We start from the raw sequence: 19,660 nt of genomic DNA, 5'->3' as shown, positions 1-19,660 counted from the left end.
CTTGCATGTGTGCGCGGTCGTTTGTATCTTTATATTGGTGCGTTTGTTTTTGACTGTGTGCGCGCGCGCGCGGGTGTGTGTGCGCGCCGGGTGCAGAATTAGCAAAAGTCCTCACGGAACTGATTGTCCACAGGAAATTGCACAGTTCAAGCCGATCTCTCCGCATTCCCAGCACATCTAATCACTCTCAGAGACGTGAACGCTTTTAGGAGGCCATTTAACTAATTTTTTTAGGGCGGTCACGCGTTGTGATTGCGAAATAGAGGCCAGACTATACTGAAGCCTTGCAGCGGCGCAGCCAGAATATTTTTTTTTTCCTGCGGGAAGGGGAAGGGGGGGAGGGGACTGGGCAGCCACATAAATACTGCTTGCCTCGATTGGGTCACGAGCAGGAGTGGGCAACGACTGTGCTTCAAAATACCTAGTTTTTGTAAGAAATACACTTCAGAAAGAATGTTAAGACGATCGTAATAAATATCATTACGAAAGAATCATTTTATATTTTTTAAATTATGCCAAGGTAGTTCTCATGTCTGCAGTTTATATTTCTTTTCTCACCATAAGCCACCCACGCCCATACTTCTACATTTTGTTATTTAAAATATAATTCATTAAAGATTAGACTAAGATCGGTTTTATGGCCAGTCTTCTGCGATGAGTAAACGGCGTCGCTTGGGAACAACGTTAATTGAAATTAGACAGGAACCTTGCAACACACAAAGACACAAAAACAGAACTTTGTTTAGGCGCATTATTAAGAAAGACAAAAGCCCCGCGGAAAAACAATGACGCTTAGTCATCACATTTTCTTGGTTTTCTTTATTTAAACAAGCAAGTTTCCACGAGTGTTCCCAAAATGAGAACATATGGGAACATATTCGGCGATGATGATATTCCATTGCACGTCATTACGCTGTCCCTACGCTTTTCGCTTCCTACCTTTCATGGGGCTACATATTTACAGGTGTGCGTAAATTGCACAGAGTATTTCGGCAGATAACAACGCTGTAGACACTGTCGCGACGCGTGTCGTGATCCTTACTTTGGGTATTTAGAAACTAAAACACACTTGACGCGAGCACCCAATCCTTTCTATTTGACGGAAGTGTTGCAAGAACGCTTGCATGAAATATTAGCCAGGTAGAAACTTCAGATTGAAAGTCGCAAGCGCTCCGCTTTTCAGAAAACAGCTTAATTTTTGTTTTCATAAAACACAGCATATTACAAATGCATTCCATTTAATGTATCGCAGAACACTACTTCTGCACTACTCTCGACGCCTCTAACAAAAAATGCACATACGCCAGACAAATATCCCATTTATAACACCCTATTTTTGTTGTATAGACGAAGCAGTCGCAAGAAGATGGAGCTGACAGTGGGCGAACAATGGAAGCTTCAGTGTGAAAGCAGCGTTTCGATAGCGGGATCTGACAGCGCACTGGCAGAAGACGAATCCACTTGGATGATTTATGAGGAAACTGGCAAAGACAACTTCCCTGCCGAAACGTTGACAATAAGGCTAGAGGTCCTGACGAAGACAGGACTTTACCCGCCGTGGTATTTTAGCGGCTATGGTGTGGCGCACCTGAGCACGAGGTCGCAGGATCAAACCTCGGCCGCTGCAGCCGAATTTAGATGGGGGAGAAATGCCAAAACGCCCGTGCCCCATGCATTGGGGCACGTTAAAGATCACCTGGCGGTCAAAATTAACCCCGGGTGCCCCCACTACGGCGCGCCTCATAAACAAATCATGGTTTTTGACACGTAAAACCTCGTAATTCAACTCATGGCATGTAGAACTTTTGAGCCCACCAACGAAGCTCTGACGGATACGGCACTTGCGAGGGCACTAACCAATTCCTGACGACGGCAAATCCCGTCGTCGAAACGCTGACTCCAGGCTGAGGCTTCCCTCGTTCACCCAATGTTGATGACTTCAAGTCTCCTTATGGATTTCTGTGACATCTTCGTCATGATTAGACTGTCACGCAAACGCTTCAGTGGGGGAGAAAGGGGAGGCATGGCGTTCTGCACACACCGCAATGCCGCCGTGCTAATGGTCTGCCCGATGTTCATGCCACGTATTTTTGACGCTTCTCGCGCGCACGAGACACACATTTCTTTCCTTTCAGATTACATTGACACAGTCATGTTCCTATTTCACACAGTTGAAACAATATCGCTGACCGCGAGCGGTATCGGTCCTTCAGGTAAACAAAGACGGAAAGAAATACCCATATCGTGCTGCAACAAGAATACATAGACACACGCACTTTAGCCATGTGGATGTGGGGCCCATAGCGGTTAACGCTGCTGACGCTTGAGCACAACTCTGTTTGGAAGCATATCTTTGATATGCGTTAGTAAAACGGTGATAAGACGGCATTTGGACAGAAAACAATGGCGCAAGATGACGGCACGTGCTTCGAGGCAAATGCAGACCTCTTTCTGGTATTTGACAGGAATAAAAAATACGGTGTGACGTGACGATAAGGCGTGTTAATTTCTGCCCGCGCTTCCTTGAACGCAGCTGTAAAAACGTCAGCAAACAAATAAACAACTAACAGGATCTGCACTGAGGCCAATAAACGTTTGTGCATGCCTAGCTTGCAAGCTTTTTATCACAGTTTTAACCAATGTGCTAACCTTTTTTGGTACAGAAATTATATTGTTTTTTTTTTAATTTGCCGCAGGGCAGTGTGTTCTGTCTGAAATGGAAAGATGTAATGTATGTATTCTGTGCTATCTCCAATACAAAAGATTCCTGAATACCTGTTACATTGAATGAACCAGCCAGTCAATCTTTCCCGTGTCGTTCACCAACAGATGCACTTCGTGCGGCGGTGACTCGCTGCAAAGTGCGAGTACTTGAGCATTTGCTCTTTAAAACATCTGTAACAAACGGTACTTCATTTACAGGCTGTGTGTGTGTGTGTGCGTGAGAGAGAGAGAGAGAGAGAGAGAGAGTGAGTGAGTGAGTGAGTGAGTGAGTGAGTGAGTGAGTGCGTGCGTGCGTGTGTGCGTGCGTGCGTGTGTCTAGCTACGAAAGACACTATGGAAGGCCTAACGACATTTCTTAGAAACGTAACGATTAGCAGGAATCCCTGCGCCATCTCTCACAATCGCTGTCAGTGAAGTTAAAGGGCCCCTGAAACGGTTCCGACAAATTTTGTAGAGGCGTAGGGTACAGCTAAAGTTAACCATTCGCACCACAATTTGTGTGAACATCTCACACTAAGAGAGCTACGGACGATTACAAGTTACCCTCTTCCATAGTCATGCATTTTCTCCTGAGGAACTCGTTCGCCGACTGATCGGGGCTAAGCTCCGCCTTCACTGGCTCTGCGTCATGATGGCACGTCCTGTCGTCGACTTCCGTTTCTCTAGGGGAGAGCACGCGAAGCCTCTCCAAGCTCTCCGCCGGCTGTTTGGCAGTCGACCCCACGCGAGAGCTATCGAAGCAGCGTGCGTTGCGAGCATTCTGCGTCAGCGCCGAACGTGTCTGGTATTCCGGTAACCACAGGCGAGCTGGGCGTTTCGACGGATCGCTGGAGGCATAAACTCAAGCTGATGAAGGAACTTTAGCGTAGACGTACGCGAGCGGCCTGATCGGTCTGCACGGTGCAGCCACCTGTTGGCGCCTACCTTAACCAGCCAAACAAAGCGCTAATATTCCTCTATCCAAGTGTAAAACACCTTAAACATTTACAAAAACGTGTTAATTAACGATTACACTCCTGCGAAAAATGTACACCAGCAGCAAAGAATACACTTCGTTACTGCTACAGTTTGTGGTTGAGCTCTGTGCCACCAGGTGGCTGCACCATGCAGGCCATTCACATTTGCGCTTCTGCTCATCCCGTGAATCAACACGGTCAAACGGCCAGGCCCTGCTCCCTTGCGCTTGAGTTTATCCTAATACCGGACTCGCGAAACGCTATTGTGTTAGTAATCTTCCGGTGTAAAGTGAAAGCCGCAAACGCGCAAATCCTGGCGCCGACTAGATAGCGGCAGTCCGATGCGCTGCAGCCAGTCCGCTCGTCTGCTGCCTTGCAGATGGACACGATGTCGCAGCTTGACATATTGCCAGTCGCCACGTTTGCAGTCCACGACGCAACAAAGTCGAATCATAGTGCTCGCGAAAAGACTGTAATCGACTCTGACCGCGGAGCTCTCGCCAAAATGGAGCACGTTGTAACACAAGCACACGACGCTTGCTGTGTGCCGGAAGTGCTTAAATGTAGTGAGAAATTGGTCTTGTGCATTCTCTTTCTGTTACTTTCTTTTTATAGAAACAAATTAACTAGCGTTCCAACTATTACGAACATTATTTGTTCGCCATAAAAGTGGAAAAATTATCGATGACGCGCCCTGGGCAGCCAATCGGATAACTCGCCCTGCTGACGTCAATTGGGTGATTTACGTCATATGGTTAGGGGCGGCTGAAAATTCCGCCGAGCAGTCTGCTACGATCGGCAGCGATGTACATTTTTTAAAACCTTACAATTACACGCTTGACGCGGAGCACTTAGATGCGTCAATTAATGATCAGGAGGACCTAATCTAACGACTCAGTACGTTTGTACAAAATCGTCAAAATTGTTTCAGGGTCCCTTTAAGTTGGCTTCGTGGAGGCGATCAATTAACGAACCAACCATAACATGCGCTCAGTACATGCAAACATTTACGAACTCCACGTGCGCGACTTGTGTCGGCTTGGCGTACGAACAAGGGCAGTGAGTTCTAGACAATTGTTGAGCCATTAGCGTTGGCTTCAGAGCTGATATAGTTAAATGGGTATGCTTAGATATATGTATGCGTTGGTGTATACTGTGCAAATATACAGTCCCGAACACTACTTCCGTAAGTCGGAAGTTATGGCTGATGATGATACTCGTTCGAAAGAGAAAAATAAATGGAAGTGGTGCTCGAGAATACCATGAACAAGGAGCAGCAAACAAACAAAAAGCCCGCGATTTCGACCATGTGCGGTAAGGCTTGACCGCGTGTCGTGTACTATCCGGGCGTTTTGCTTTACCTGTGTCCCGCTGAAAACATCACCTGGGCGATTGAAGAAGTCAATTCTCACAAGCAAAGTTCAGCACTGACTTGAGCAGATTGGTTCCAAAAGACGGCAATTTCTGTAGGCGGAACGCTGATGTTCGCATAGTGATGTACGATCATTTGAAAACGACATTACATGTCCTAGTGCCATCCTCTCAGAAAAGTCGTCCTACACTCTTTCTCTGAGGACACTGCAAAACGTGCAGCGATTAAAACTCCAGTATCTTGCAAAGAACGTCTCTTGATATCGCGGATAGTTACCGCGTGCACTCCAATAAACAAAACACTTCCGAAGTTCCAATAACAAGTTACAGCACCAAACACTCAAACCTCAGTTTGTCTTTCTTCCTGTTAATTTAGTGTCAGCACTTAGAACCTAAGATCGAACCTCAAGCACCGGGTCTTGTTTCTGACGGAGTCGTACGCGTCGGCGACGGCGAAGGTAACAGGTTCAATTTCTACGGCTTCTTCGTGCATCCGCCCTTGCGCGATGCGCACGCAGCTCGCCAGGTTCGTGGCTGTCAGCTGTGACGTTGCAGGTAGCGGTGGCGGTGGAGGAGGTGGCGGCTCCTGGTGGATCAGTACTCGATGGAAGTGTTCCCCTGCGGACGCTGTAGCGAGCGTGGTGGAGGGGCCAGAGAGCTGGGAAAGTGGCGCCACTAGTTCAGCAGGCGCTGGTGGTGGTGGCGGCGGCGGTGGAGATGGCGGTGGCGGCAGTGAAGACAGGTCTGTCAGTTCCTTGCCCAAGGTTACAAAACCGCCGCCGCAGCCGGCACCGCCGGATAGTTGAACCGATCGACAAAAGTCAGCCCTAGAGGCGACCGCCAGTGGCCGTAGGATGCGGCGAGTGCACTGCTGCTGCTGCTCTTGCGTCGCAAGGGCTGAGGCCACTGGTCAGCGATAGGAACGCCTCCATGCCTCGTGGTGTGAACGTCATCTTTTCGACGACTGCTGGGAGAGGTACCGCATCACCTCCTCGTAGCTGGGCGGCAGGTCCTATGAGACGAAACAGGGAGGCAATTATTAGTGATGAGGTATTTACATATCTTCACATATTATATACATATTTAAATTATGGGGTTTTACGTGCCAAAACCACTTTCTGATTATGAAGCACGCCGTAGTGGAGGACTCCGGAAATTTCGACCACCTGGGGTTCTTTAACGTGCACCTAAATCTAAGTACACGGGTGTTTTCGCATTTCGCCTCCATAGAAATGCGGCCGCCGTGGCCGGGATTCGATCCCGCGACCTCGTGCTCAGCAGCCTAACACCATAGCCACTGAGCAACCGCGGCGGGTATATATACATATTTACATGCCATTATCCCTCAAGAGAAAAGTGTAATATAGCTGTGTCTTACCAGTACTCACCTACGGTGCAGAAACCCGGAGGCTTACGAAAAGGGTTCTACTTAAATTGAGGACGACGCAACGAGCTATGGAAAGAAGAATGATGGGTGTAACGTTAAGGGATAAGAAAAGAGCAGATTGGGTGAGGGAACAAACCCGAGTTAATGACATCTTAGTTGAAATCAAGCAAAAGAAATGGGCATGGGCAGGACATGTAATGAGGAGGGAAGATAACCGATGGTCATTAAGGGTTACCGACTGGATTCCAAGGGAAGGGAAGCGTAGCAGGGGGCGGCAGACTGCCATGTTAGGTGGGCGGATGAGATTAAGAAGTTTGCAGGGACGACATGGCCACAATTAGTACATGACCGGGGTTGTTGGCGAAGTATGGGAGAGGCCTTTGCCCTGCAGTGGGCGTAACCAGGCTGCTGCTGCTGATGATGATTTACATATCTGGCTAAAAAGGTGGATCCTCCTTACATCGTAACACTCATAATGGCAAAGTCTTTAGCGCAATTCAAGAAGCCAGGGAAGTGACAGAGACATAGGACAGCGCTAATAACGCGTAGCGTGTTACATCGTAACGCGCAGTGGATAAATCGAGAAAATAGTTCACAAGATCGGCTTATCAAGTACTTTTTATGACTGGATTAGGCCAGAGCCGCAACATCAAGGGATAGGCGGGTACAATATTCGAAAAAACGGGGATACCCCGCCCAGATGACCAAAGAGCGTCAGCGGACTGCTTCCGCGACTAAAATAGTCTCGCTCAAAAAACCGTGCTTCGGAAACGCATAATTATCAATATAAAGAGGGGGCGCTGCAAGCGTTCGTCAAGCGCGGACGTTCGATACATGGGCTCCGTTGACAATCTTCGATTGCGGCGGATTACAATATTGGATCACCGTATCTTTACCATCCACGGGCTCCCTTCAACGCCTGCCATCGCCTGGTACCACCAGTGAACCTGTGAGTGCCACATTCTCGGCGGTAAAGCCTGTCTGACTTCTCAGCACCACGCGAAGAGCGCTAACCCTAACGGCCGAGTGGTTTGGGTGCCTCACCGCAGCAGAGACGCAGGCGCGCCCGCGGATACGCGGCATGGCGTTCGCGCAACGCTGGGTCTAACGACGTTCGCCGGTGAGTGCTCCCACTTCACTCATGACTACCACGACTACTATGAATTCCCTAAGAGGCTACGACCCGACGGAGATGGACTTCAGTCATGTACCAACATCCCAGCAGCAGCTGATGCCCCCGCAGGATCTCCCGAAGGAAGACAACAGCCATGGGTGGAACATATGGTCCCGGCGCAACAACGAAAGAGCGGCGCAAGCTAAATCGACAGCTCCCAAGCAAGAGAGAGAGCAAGCCGAGAGCCTCCCACACCGAGACCTCCGCGTCTACCGAGTTTAAAGAATTTTCCATACAAGGTCATCATCCGACCTAAAACCACGGTGGATCTGCAATCTGTGGCTCCACGCTCCTACGATCTCGAATTAGAGATCCAAGCGGCCCTCGACACACCGCTACAAGAAAAGCCAACTCTGCGTGTTGTTATCCAGCGGAACATTATAATGATATGTACTCACTGTGAGGAAGATGCGTTCCGCCTCGCCAAGCTTAATAGTCTGCACCTTGACGGCAAGAGATTAACATTCACTGCCTACGTTGCCTTGCCAGAGGACGTTTGCAGAGGTGTAATACATAATATCAAGCCTGAAGTGGGTGATGACTCTATCTTCCAAGATGTCTCCTCATCCAGCCATACAATCCTGAGAGCGCGCCGTCTGGGCAAGGCTACGTCGGTAGTAATCGTCTTCGCCGGCTAGAAAGTTCCATTCACGGTCAACTACGGGCGGTCAGAGCGCCGCTGCTACATCTACCGGAAAACGAGGGCGGCTTGCATCAACTGTGGAATGCCAGGTCACCGAGCAGACGTCTGCCCGAAACCCAAGGGGGCTGTTTGCCAGAACTGTGGAACGCCGAGTCCAGATGAGACGCTCGAGTGCGCACCCGTTTGCGCGCTGTGCAAGGGTCCGCACAAGACTTATTCAAGGGACTGCAAGGAGAAATTCCACAGACCGCTGAACAAGAACGCTAGTGCCACGTCATCAAACGCGGCATCAACAACGGAACTTGAAGATGGAGAAGGTAGGAGCAGGCCGAGGCAGAAGAAGCAGCCTGAACAGCGATGGCGAGGAGCGTCGTCATCAGTCTCCCACTCTCGTTCCACCTCTCGCGGCCGTTCGAGCTCGAGACGCCGGGCAACCGGCTCCAACCAGAACGCCAGTCACGTGGAGGCGGGTAAAGACCAAGGGAAGGAGAACGTCACGAAGACCACCGGGGCGCTGAAGAAGGAAGACGTCCTCGGGTCAGCTCTCAGATTCGAAGGTGAGCTTTGCAGAGTGGCCTCCCCTCCCCTCGTCCTCCCCACAGAATAACACGCAGTTGGCAGCACTCAAAAAAGAGATAGAAAGTCTTAAAAAACAAGTCAGCGCTTTACAATCCAAAACCAACACTTAAGCGAGCCACTACTAATGCAATAACGCCCGTAACTAAGCCGACTCCTGAAAGCCAAACACAGCAGGTAACTAGCTCCCAGCCTGCCTTAGGCGAGGTCTACCAACAAATTATCCAAGAACTCCGATCCTTCAAGGAGGAGTTTCGAGCCTTTCCAATTTACGTGAACGCCCATTTCCAAGAAATTCGAGAGCAGATTGCAAACAACAGACGATACACGATGTGGGGATCGCACGCGCATCCCGATATCTCCGGAGCGGCCACGCGGTTATCACGCGATAATCACGTGCTCGCTCGCGGAGGGTAGCGGGGAGAGGGCACCTTCGCCGCTCCCGCTGCTCTTCGCGCCTGGCCGCGACGCCGCAGCCCAAGGCACCCCGTTCCCTCCTTTCCCTTTCTTGGAACCGGGGAGACTCCCTCTCCGCCGCTCGGGGAGAAGCGCTATTCCCCCGATGCACCGTTGTCTTTCGGTTGAGGAGCTTGCGACTGGCCGCATCTCAATTCAGCCGCTGAGACCGCCGCACGCCGTTCCCCTGTTGCGCCCGGCCTTTGTGTGCGACTGACCGCCCCAGGGCCCGAGCGCGGATCCACTCTGGGTGAGCTGAACTCTTATCAGCCTCTTTTGTGGTTCCCACATTGTGCGGTATTTCGCCCCAGACGTGCGGAATGCTCCGCCGCTGAGGTTTTGTTTTGTGTTGTATTTGTATGTGTTGTGGCTGTTGTTGCCAGTTGGTATACATGTACTCTAAGGTGAATAAACACCTTAGGTCGAGACTCACCCTGTCCCCCCTGGCCTGAACCCGCCGTGGTCGCAACTCACTGCGAACCGCGGGTTAGGGGTCACAGCTCTGACTGCTAGGGCTGCTGCGAAAGTGCTAGCGAGCGACTGCCGCTCCATCGGCGCTGTGCGATCCAGAGAAGGGTCAGGTGCGCACGCGCGAGCCTGAGTAATACCCCTATAACGGAGACGGCAATTTGTGCACTTCGGAAGGAACATGCGGATAAAAGACATAAGTCCAAATTCGCTTGTACAATACAAGTGGACGAACCCTCCGATATGGACTCACCATGCCAGCCAAACCTAGAATGAAGATCTGGCAGTGGAACTGCTGGGGCTACAGGAGAAAGCAGGCGGCTCTTAATCTCCTACTATCTCAGGAATCTGACCCAACGGCAGCTATCCTAATTCAAGAACCCCACCTAATACCTATCAAACTCCAAGACTATGTGACTTATCAGCAAGACCAGTTAACTGCCACGTTAGTACACAAACTATACACTGCCATACTGCACGACCCTTTCGAGCCGGATATTGCGCGCTGCTATATTACTATTCTTCCTCTCCAAAGAGGAGCGACAAGCACGCATGTATTGAATGTTTACAGCCCTCCCAAAGACAGGCACGCAAGATTGGGTTCCTTCATAAAGAAATTTCTGAGCTTAGCGGGCCATGCCCCCCGCGTGATTGGGGGCGACTTCAACGCACTGCACCCTTCGTGGGGCTACCCGGCGGCGACACCAAAAGGCAGAAAACTGGAAGAAGTAGTGACGCAAGAAGAGCTATCGATCCTCACCGATCCCACTTACCCTACGAGGCTGGGAAACAGTGTTAGTAGAGATACGTGTCCGGACCTGACGTTCACCAAGAACATAAACAGCGCGATTTGGAAGAATACCGAACAGCACCTGGGAAGCGATCACTTCATCCTCTCTCTGGAGATAAGCACAAACGCGTGCAAAGGCAAAATAGGTATCGCAAGAATTACGAACTGGGACAGGTGGAGACCAGGCCCGGGCATCTACTGCAAACCCGATTACAAACCTAGAGGAATGGGTTAAGGGTGAGGTGCAAGCTTTGAAAGCCTTTACGAAAGAGGTCTGCACGACAGAAGATTGTCCAGCGGTCGATCCGCACCTTCTACATTTATGGGAAGCAAGACACTCATTGACAAAGAGATGGCGAAGACAACGGCTTAACCGCAAACTCAGGAAAAAAATAGAGGAGATAAACAAAAAGGCAGAATCCTACGCCATATCCTTGGCCAGACAGAATTGGAATACGCTCTGCGATGGTATTCAGGGGAAGCTAGGTGTGCCAAAGACTTGGAAGCTCCTGCGTGTCCTAATCGACCCCAGCAGCAGCAAGTCGGCCACTAAAGACAGGCTCACGAAGATTGTACACACCATCCCGGGAACGGACACAGAGTTGATGAAAAAGCTCAAGACCAGGTATCTGTGCACGGACCCAGTCGTGGAACAACCGGAGTATTCTGGGCTGCCGAATGCGAAGCTGGACATCCCACTCACGAAAGAAGAGATCAAAGCAGAAATAGCGGCCATGAGAAAAAATGCAGCTCCAGGTCCAGATCAAATAACAGCAAAGCTCTTATTTAACCTCAGCGATGACACCATCACCTCGCTGGTGGAATGCTTCAACGAGCAGCATTGGGCTACAGGAACACTACCAATATCCTGGAAGACGGCCGAGGTTCGGTTCATTCCGAAGCCGAACAGACCCCTTAAACTGGATAATCTAAGACCGATATCGCTGACCTCGTGTTTGGGCAAGCTCATAGAGAGGGTCATCAACACGAGACTCAGTAGATGCTTAGAAGAGAACAACCTCCTACCTAACACTCAATTCGGCTTTCGCCCTCACCTATCGACCCAGGACGCCCTCTTGTACCTGTACAAGGATCTCCTTGAGACACCCCCCAAGTCACAGACAAGGGCCATCCTGGCACTTGATTTCAAAGGAGCATTTGATAACGTTCTGCATAAAAATATTCTTCAAAGCCTCGCCGACACCAACTGTGGCGCCAGAACCTACAACTATGTCAAAAACTTCTTATCAGCAAGGCAAGCCACTATAAACTTCGGTGGAACAAAATCAGATCCCATCACTCTAGGCCCGAGAGGAACTCCGCAAGGAGCGGTACTGTCACCCCTTTTGTTCAATTTGGCTATGAAAGATCTCCCAGGCCTTCTCTCCGAAATCCCGGGTATCAAACACACATTGTATGCGGATGATATCACTGTCTGGTGCAACTCGGGGAGTGACGCCGAGATCGAGGAGCGTCTTCAAGCAGCAGCGGACGCGGTGGACCAGTACGCCAGGGAAAGAGGCCTCCAGTGTGCGCCGGAAAAGTCCGAGTTGCTCATACTGAAGAACCCGAGGACCCCCCTGGTGCAGAACATCACGGTGTATATAGACAACCACTCAGTACCGAAACCCACGGAGATCAAGATCCTAGGGCTGTATATCCCGCAGGGGCGACAAAACACCACCACTATGAAGAAGCTTACAACATCCACCGAGCAAATACTCCCGATGATGCATCGTATCAAAAATAAGCATCATGGCATGAAGGAAAGGGACGCCATCCGCTTAGTGCAGGCTTTCGTGATTTCTCGGATAATGTACGGGACGGCATTCCTTAACCTCTCCAAGTAGGAAATTGAAAAGTTGGAGACACTGATTCGGAAAGCCTACAAGACGGCACTGGGGCTACCAAACTCCACGCCAACGGCAAATCTCATGGCTCTAGGAGTACATAATACCCTCAAAGAGATGTGGGAAGCACAATGCCTCTCACAACTCAATAGGCTCGCACTCACAAAACCAGGTTGAGATCTGCTCGAAAAGATCCATATTAATCTGCCCTATACGATAGACCCAAGGGAAGAGGTACCACGTGATGTGAGGAGACGCATCAACGTGTACCCCATTCCGCGGAACATGCATCCCACATATAACATCGAAAGGAGAAAATCAAGAGGGGAAGCCCTGCAGAAGAAATGGGACGAGAAACCTAACACCCTCTATGTGGACGCCGCAGGGCCAAGGAATGGAGTGATGACTATTGTGGTCTCAACGCCTTCAGGATCGATGGTGAATTGCGCCTCGATGAAAACATCCAACCCCACTCACGCAGAGGAAGCAGCTATTGCATTAGCTACAGCATCTAACCCCAACGCGGATGTGCTCACCGACTCCCAGAACGCCTGTCGCAACTTCAATAATGGATTAATTCACAGGTCAGGGTTGCAAATGCTGACTAAGCATCCACCCAGCCAAGCCTCAGTCATCTGGTTTCCCGGTCACCTGGAACTACCAGCAGGAAACGAAGCCGATCACAGGCATGCCCGAGCTCTTCTATACCGGGCGTCTCCCCCTGATGACCGTGAAGGGTGCTGCGACCTAACTGCTTTAGCAGTGTATGCTGACAATCTCGCACCATACAGAACAGCCAGGAAGGAGTACCCAACACCACGTAAATCCCTCAATAAGTTGGAAAAGAACACTCTTAGGAGACTACAAACTAATACATACCCAACGCCAGCTAAGTTACACCAGTGGTACCCTACACTATACTCCCCGCAATGCCCACACTGTGGAGAGGTAGCTAAACTCTACCACATGGTATGGGCTTGCCAATTTAATCCCATAGTTGACCCCATTCCAAATCCCTCAGAAGAGCAGCGGGAGGCTATTCTGCTCAGCGATGATCCTGACCGTCAGCACTGGCTGGTGGGGAGGGCCAGCGCAGCAGCAGTAACCAGTGGGCTACCGGACTAGGCGGCCCACCCACGAGTTCTACGAATATCCTGCAAATAAAGATGTTTTCAATCAATCAATCAATCAATCAATCAATCAATCAATCAATCAATCAATCAATCAATCAATCAATCAATCAATCAATATAAAGACTTTTGTATCTTGATGACTGGTTTGGTAGAGCTCTCGTGTTGGAATCCTACAGCACATGCCGGATCTCGAGAGAAAAATAAGCCCACAATGCTGCCTGTCGTCTGCTTTTTAGCTGCATTGTAAGGGACAAAAGAAAAAAGAGCAGCTCTGCATGTCTTTGCGCTGGTTTACATGTACGCGGCACATTTACTACTCGTTTTCCGAGCTTAAAATTAATCATTTGCTATTTAACAAGTACTTAAAAAAACAATGCCGTTATCGAAACAATTACAAACCTGGGGCGAGAAGAGAATCAAGGACAACTATGTTTTACAATTCCTTCTTTGTGATGACCATCAGAGATTGGAACCGGCTGCAAGAGACGCAAGTGTGCTGTATAGATGAAGAAGTGTTCTATTTAAGTCTGTAACCCCCCTGATGTAACGCCTTTCTGGCAAAGCGGGGCACTCACTGAATAAAGAATAAATAAAGAATAAAGCAGGAAAGATACAAAAACGCGTCATTAATCGTTTTAAATAAATAATCTTGGTTTTAAATAGCATAAGATTTATATATTTTGGTTTATATATTTATATATTTTGGTTTAAATATATATTTTATATATTTATATACATTGCTTACTAACTCTTACATATCTAGCTCTTCAGTACAATAAGTATATGCATTCACATACGTTATAAACAAAACTTTTGCGTGGAGCCATGTTTGCGCTAATGCAACGCAAGATAACTGCTATGTTGCATGACTCTTTGGTAATATTGTTAGATTCTAGTGGGTTGCGACTAATCTTGATGTTTGGCTGCTCTTTATCTGGTTCCTGATAAGTTCATGGATGTTCAAGTCAACAGGTGCCTTCTTCCTGTCATGTGAAGATACTCGATGAAGTTTTTCTTTAAAACCTTTTAAAACCTCTTTAAAACCCTAGCAGTTAGCATGATACAAGCATGTGATTTGAGAACAGGTGTGCTTGATACAGAATAGTTCATATCCACCTGCCCTATTTGCTTTATGACTGGATGCCTTGTTAAGAAGGTATCAATGAACGGAGCCACAGTTCCTGCTCACAGGCAAGTAGGCGGCGGCAAATGCAGCCATGGTGATATCTCCAGTTTTGTAAAAGACAATGTGAGCTACTGTTTTTGCAAGCATACCGAAAATGCGTCTCACTTTTGAGCACCCAACTTTTTACGTCTAAAAAACACACACACACACACACACACACACACACACACACACACACACACACACACACACACACACACACACACACACACACACACACACACACACACACACACACACACACACACACACACACACACACACACACACACACACACACACACACACACACGGAAATAAACGTGGCTTTGATTCGCACGAAATATTTCACCGCTATCAAGGAGGCGCTTCACGTATCATCTTCACTTAGTTGTTGTTTCTGTGCGCGCGTATGCACCGTATTGTATATTTACAACCGTTTCGCGTGGCAATAAGCCAGTGCAGTGGGCGCTTTGTGGTTTCTTTACTCTGTCAGTCCCTGTCAATTTAGTGTGCGTTGCGTTCAAGTAGACATGTATAACCAACTAGCACACCAGTTCGTCCCAAGATAATTAAGATGCGTTTGAAGCATTGGTGGAAGATAAAAAGAGAAGAGAGATTGATAAAACCGGAACTGTTACAGGCGTAGATAATTGCACAATATGGAGATATACGCTTTATTGAAAAAGAGAAGATCAAGGAGAGATGGGCAAAATGTGGGACTGCAATATATGTGTATAACACCTGATTACTCAAGCTGGCAAGGCGGCTATCGGTTGCCGCCCAGTTTTGAATGACATGCATTTAAATATCATCATAGTCTACAAAAGAGCTGGGATTTCTAAATGATACCTCCTTAATTACGGAGTAGTAATTGCTTTCACCTTCAGCCATGAATGTGGTGATCTACATTCTATCTCCTTAATTTATCTCCTACCCCGTCATATGGGCAGACACGCCCTATAACATGGCTTCTGTGCTCCATAGCTGCACCGTTGATATTGTTGCGTGTGGAAAGACACAGACAGAAGACGCTATTTACAGGCTATATACACTGGAGCCAGGCAGCAAGGCCGACACTCGCTCGCGCCAAGCGCCCCGACCAACTTCGTCGTCGTTCTCGCGGCGGCTCGTTTCTTCAGCATCGCCTGATCATATCGTAATGCTCCCCCCCCCCCCCCCCCCCGGCGGCAAAATCACAGTCACGGTGCTGTTAAATATATCGAAGGCGCGTGGAGAGTTGTAGGGCTTGAGTCGGGCGACGTGGACAATGTCACTGGTTGTCACAGCGGAGCACGTAGTGGGCGTGGCTAGAACGATTTCATAGGTGACATCCGTCACTTTGCGGAGCACGCGATATGGGCCTGTGTAACAGGAAAGGAGTTTTTCACATAGGCCAACTTTACGCGAAGGTGACCAAAGCAACACGAGGCTGCCGGGCACAAAATGGACATCACGGTGACGGAGGTCGTAGCGTTGCTTCTGCTTGTCTTGAGATACTTGTAGACGAGCGCGCGCAAGTTGGCGAGCGGGGTGAGCATGGGCGATTGCATCACGGGTATAAGCGCTAGTTGAAGCTGTGGCGGACGGAAGCACAGTGTCCAGTGGTAGCGTTGGTTCGCGCCCATACAAGAGGTAAAACGGGGAAAAGCCAGCAGTTTCGAGACGGGAAGAGTTGTATGCAAAGGTAATGTAAGGTAGAGCCAGGTCCCAGTCACGGTGGTCGTCGGAAACGCATTTGGATAGCATGTCTGTAAGGGTGCGGTTCAAGCGCTCAGTGAGACCGTTCGTTTGGGGATGGTAGGAGGTGGCAAATTTATGCCGTATTGAGCAGGCACGCATGACGTCGATGACTTTGGCCAAAAACGTACGGCCACGGTCTGTTAGCAATTGCCGCGGAGCACCATGCATCAAAATAATATCATGTAGGAGGAAGTCCGCAAACATCAGTTGCGCAACTGGTCGGAAGAGCACGGGTTACGGCGTAGCGGGTCGCGTAGTCCACCGCGACTGCAACCTACTTGTTCCCTGATGTAGATTCCGGAAATGGGCCGAGAAGGTCTAAGCCGACACGATGAAAGGGCTCGGCAGGGATGTCGAGCGGCTGCAGGTAACCAGCGGGGAGCTGGGAAGGTTTCTTGCGTCGTTGGCAAACTTCACAAGCGGCGACGTAACGTCGTACGGAACGGGCAAGGCCCGGCCAGAAAAAACGGCGACGTACACGGTCATAGGTTCGAGATACGCCGAGATGTCCTGCCGTTGGTGCGTCGTGGAGCTCTTCTATAACGGTGGAGCGGAGGTGTTTAGGTATTACAAGTAGCAGCTCAGAGCCGTCCGGATGAAGGTTACTACGGTACAGAGTACTGTCGCGGAGGACGAAGAGGTGTAGAGTAGCATCGGCCGGAGAGTGCTCAAAACGGTCGATGAGTGCTCTGATGTAGGCATCACGGCGTTGCTCGACGGCGAAATGAAGCAGCTGTGATACAGAGAATACGCAAGAAGCACTGGCAATATTAGACGAGTCAGAGTCGTCGACAGGGTAACGCGACAAGCTGTCAGCGTCTTGGTGCAGGCGGCCAGACTTGTACACCACGGAATATGAAAATTCTTGTAGCCTCAAAGCCCATCGACCAAGCCGGCCTGTAGGATCCTTTAGCGAAGAGAGCCAGCAAAGAGCATGATGGTCAGTGACTACGGAAAAATGGCGACCGTAAAGGTAAGGACGGAACTTCGCAACCGCCCAGACAACAGCAAGGCATTCTCGTTCCGTAATGGAATAGTTGCGCTCCGATGGTGCTAGGAGGCGGCTTCCATAAGCAATAACGCGATCCTGGCCACGCTGACGCTGGGCTAAGACGGCGCCTACGCCATGACCGCTGGCATCTGTACGCAATTCTGTAGGGGCATCAGGGTCGAAGTGGGCGAGAATGGGTGGTGAGGTTAGACAAGTGACGAGACGAGAGAAAGCGGCGGCCTCTCCAGTGCCCCACGAGAATTGTACGCCTTTTTTCAAAAGGTTAGTTAGGGGTCTAGCAATTGTCGCAAAATCTGGAACGAAACGACGAAAGTACGAGCATAGCCCTACAAAACTTCGCTTAGAACGTCTGCGGCTGTCTTCGGAACCGGAAACTCTCTGACAGCGCCAGTCTTGTCGGGATAAGGCTGTACTCCGGAAGCGTCAACGAGATGGCCCAGAAGAGTAATTTGCTGGTGGCCAAAACGACATTTGGACGAGTTAAGTTGCAGCTTCGCCTTTCGAAATACATCAAGTATAGTTGTGAGACGTTCAAGGTGAGTGTCGAACGTTGGCGAGAAGACGATGACGTCGTCGAGGTAGCAGAGGCATGTGGACCATTTGAAACCTTGGAGCAAGGAGTCCATCATACGCTCGAAGGTGGCAGGGGCGTTGCATAATCCAAACGGCATTACCTTAAATTGGTACAGGCCATCAGGTGTGATGAACGCGGTTTTTTCTCTGTCCATATCGTCAACAGCAATCTGCCAGTATCCCGAACGAAGGTCAATAGACGAGAAATAGCTGGAACCGTGCAGGCAGTCAAGGGCGTCGTCTATACGTGGGAGCGGGTAGACGTCCTTCTTCGTAATGTTGTTCAGGTGACGGTAGTCTACACAGAAGCGCCACGTGCCGTCCTTCTTCTTAACCAACACCACCGGTGACGCCCAGGGACTCGAAGAAGGCTCAATGATGTTTTTATCGAGCATTTTGTTGACTTCGTTTTGAATTACTCGGCGTTCCGACGCAGAAACTCGATACGGTCGTCGGTGAATAGGCGTAGCATCACCAGTATGAATCCGATGCTTGACCGCGAGCGTCTGGCCTAAAGGGCGATCGTCGATGTCGAAAATATCTCGGTAGGACAATAATACTTGGCAAAGCTCTTCAGCCTGCGCCGAGGACAGGTCCGTCGCAACCATTTTCTTTATATTGGGATCGGCACCCGAGGCTGGCGCGAGGGGACGGCTAAGCTCGCGAGAACCATCGGTCGATAACGCTGCCACGTATTGGTCGCCGAGACAATCAAGGGTGGCAAGGCAAATAAATACCTTGCGGTAGAATTTGCTTTGCCAATCCAAAGTTACAGACAGGCATGCGAGTGCGGTTCCCAGTAATATGAAGTATACTGTGAGGCACTGTAACGTCATACCTTATTGGAATGTCGGGAAGAGGAGTGACGAGGTACTCGCCATCAGGAACTGGTGGGAAAGACCACAGTTCAATGTAGGCTATTGACTTTGGCTGCAGGCGAAGAAAGCCGGTAGGACGTAAGCGGCAGTGGGGTGCGTCAGAACGTTCTGCGAGCATCGGCAACTCAAGGCGAAGGGTACTGGAAGAGCAGTCAATAAGAGCTGAATGTGCGGAGAGAAAATCGAGGCCGAGGATGAGGTCGTGGGGGCAATGAGCAATTACGGTGAAGAGGACAGGAGTGTGGCGGCCGGCGATGCTGACGCGTGCCGCACACATGCCGATGATAGGCACAGTACCGCCATCCGCAACGCAGACGACGCGTGCCGACGCTGGGGTGAGGAGCTTGTTCAGTCGTCGTCGGAAGGCAGCACTCATAATTGAAAGATGTGCTCCTGTATCGATGAGTGCCGTGACAGGATAGCCGTCAACGTCAAGGAGGTTTCGGTTCGTGGGTAACGTGAGCAGAGGATTTGAGGGCAGGGTCGACAACGCAGCTTCACCTCCAGACGCTGCAGTGCCTAGTTTTCCGGCTGGATTCGGGAGGCGATAGGCGGCGATGAGAAACGACGGGGTTGGGACGAACGAGACTGATGGCGTCGAGGTGAGGGCGAGCGGCTGTACCAAAGGTTCGGAGCAGGAGCATCAGCGGCAGTGGATTCATGGCAGGTGGTATAGGGAACGGAAGGTCCAAAGGTGCGGGAATAAGCGACGGTGTATGTTCGAGGAGGTGGTGGCCATCGGTTGCGGCAGTAACGAGCAA

General features: G+C 49.9%; 1 protein-coding gene across 4 annotated transcripts in view; it reads right to left on the bottom strand.

Moving 5' to 3' along the window:
* Positions 1-804: 804 nt before the first annotated feature.
* The window catches only part of LOC126533193 (uncharacterized), a 344,485-nt gene continuing 325,629 nt past the window's right edge, over positions 805-19,660 (bottom strand). For 3 of the 4 annotated variants that reach the window (XM_055071630.2, XM_055071631.2, XM_055071632.2), the window contains one exon: positions 805-6,063. In XM_055071630.2, coding sequence (XP_054927605.1) covers positions 5,879-6,063 — 185 coding nt within the window. In that variant the 3' untranslated portion in view covers positions 805-5,878. The remainder of the gene's footprint in view (positions 6,064-19,660) is intronic. The other variant, XM_050180468.3, reaches the window with a different exon arrangement.

Source organism: Dermacentor andersoni, chromosome 7 (genome assembly GCF_023375885.2).
Source record: "Dermacentor andersoni chromosome 7, qqDerAnde1_hic_scaffold, whole genome shotgun sequence".
NCBI lineage: Eukaryota > Metazoa > Arthropoda > Arachnida > Ixodida > Ixodidae > Dermacentor > Dermacentor andersoni.
This window is presented reverse-complemented; position numbering and strand designations above follow the sequence as displayed.